The sequence below is a fragment of the Gavialis gangeticus genome, unplaced genomic scaffold (genome assembly GCF_001723915.1).
Source record: "Gavialis gangeticus isolate Ggan-Ray unplaced genomic scaffold, GavGan_comp1, whole genome shotgun sequence".
NCBI classification, from domain to species: Eukaryota; Metazoa; Chordata; order Crocodylia; family Gavialidae; genus Gavialis; species Gavialis gangeticus.
This window is the reverse complement of record NW_017729023.1, coordinates 7,643,701-7,645,644: the sequence shown is the minus strand read 5'-3', so window position 1 is coordinate 7,645,644 and position 1,944 is coordinate 7,643,701. Positions and strand designations below refer to the sequence as shown.

The 1,944-nt window shown below is 39.8% G+C and overlaps 1 protein-coding gene across 2 annotated transcripts in view; it reads right to left on the bottom strand.

The window, feature by feature from the left end:
* Positions 1 to 1,045: 1,045 nt before the first annotated feature.
* WRN (Werner syndrome RecQ like helicase) overlaps positions 1,046 to 1,944 on the bottom strand; it is a 197,497-nt gene continuing 196,598 nt past the window's right edge. Inside the window, exon 34 of one of the 2 annotated variants that reach the window (XM_019516772.1) lies at positions 1,046 to 1,219. In XM_019516772.1, the coding sequence (XP_019372317.1) occupies positions 1,097 to 1,219 (123 nt within the window). In that variant the 3' untranslated portion in view covers positions 1,046 to 1,096. The remainder of the gene's footprint in view (positions 1,220 to 1,944) is intronic. The other variant, XR_002097222.1, reaches the window with a different exon arrangement.

Here is a 1,944-nt window from a genome sequence, read left to right as displayed (position 1 = left end):
CCCAGGCTCCAAACCCCATACACACACCCACAGTTCCTTCACACTTTCACAAATTCCACCCACACACATATACCCTACACCCATCCCAACCATACAAAGTACCTGCATAATTTTGAGTTTTTATCTGTGCGATTTAAATTGTGATTCATTGCGACTATGTTTTTTAATCATGCACCTAATCATGATTGATTTTTTCAAAATCATTTGACAGCCCTAAGTTAGATAAATTTTGATTTCAAGAAAAGAAATATAAATGAACAAGACTAGAGAAAGATGAGTAATAAATAAGTACTTTTTGAACCTTTATATAACACTTTACTATAAAAAGTATACCTTAATGCTAGTACAAACTGCCTAAAGACACTTAAAAAAATTGTCTCGTGTTTTTCTACATGAAATTAAGCACTTTTTAAAGTTTAATAATAATACAAAAAGTTCCATACAGTAAATCTTGCATCAGAGATACCGCACATCACTATCAAGGCAGTTTTACTTTTAGTAAGTGTGGAATGCTAACACAATACAACACATTCTGTGTGTACTAGCAGCAACATAACATTTTAAGTTTGTGGGTATGAGGAAGGGGTAACACACCCTGTGTTCCTCTATATGATATTTATCATTTTTCCAAACTCAGTCTACTACCAACCTTAAACATAGACACCTGTGGAATAAAGCCAATGCCGGTTGAAAAAGCTTGTGTAATGAATACATTCTTCATGAAGACAACATTCAGCTCACATTCAGCTCAATTGTGACTTCCCTTCAGCTGTCCCAAGTTTTCAAATTTAGACAATGGTGAATTATCCAATTAATAAGGAAAATTCACACAGTGAAGAGTGGAGCATACTTGGATTTGGGATATTGTAACTTGGTTCTGTCCATGCACTGAGAAGTTCAAGGGCTGAAACTGGAGCCCCTCAGTTCAAGCTTGGTACTTTGTTTCACCTCTGCAATACTGTTTATTCAGGAAACCAAGTACACCTTTCATAGTGTACTGTTTACCACATGATTTAGAATGGCATAATGAAAACAATCATGTGCGTGTCCCCAAGCACCTTTAAAGGGGAAAAAAATGCATTTGTTATTTCCTAGTTCAACCAAAGAGTCCTTTTTTTGCTCCAATTTTTGGTTTCTTGCCAGAAGTATCGGAAGGAGCTGTCTGCTTTGAAGTCCCAAACCATTCTGGCAACTTCCTCTTTGAAGGCTGACTCGAAGTCTAGGAAAAGAAAAGCATACTTGTAGTGCATGTGTAAGTATTTTGACTCACAGTGACAATAAATTATATGGGCAGGCATGTGTGCTTCAGAGCAACTCAAATAGAAGCTGCACAAATTTGAGCTGGGGCTTTTTGCCTCAGTGCACGTGCCCACATATACGCTTTGGTGTGGGGCAAATTGTGCCACTTGGGGCAAAATAACCCTGCCTAGCTCCTCCTGGATCTGCAGCCAGGGGGAGCTACAGCCCGGGGCCAGCACCTGTACTGGTCCCAGCAGTATAAAAAGCTGCCCAGGCAAGCAGCTCAGATCCAGTTGCTCTCAGGAGCTTCTGGGGCCCGGCCACTTGGTATCTGGGGACACTACCCGTTGTGGCAGCTGGACTGCTGAAGCAGCATCTCAAATTCACACTTTAAAATACCCTGAAGTCCATGTTCTTCCACAAATAGAACAAAAGACCACTATAATAGAGACAGACAGACGAGAGCGAGCATGTGAGAGATCAGTTGGGCCGTGTTTTATTGCTATATTTACAATATTAAAGCAATTTGGAAGTCTACAAGTATCACTATCATCATAATAAAATAAATTCTAAATATCTATACATTTTAAAGTTTGCTTTTGTTTTTTTTTTAATCACATGATGGATGTGTGATGGCGAGATGTGGGGTTTGCAAGAAAGGGGTTGGAAGGGGTGTGGGGGGATGTGGGTGGGTGTGGAGGGATG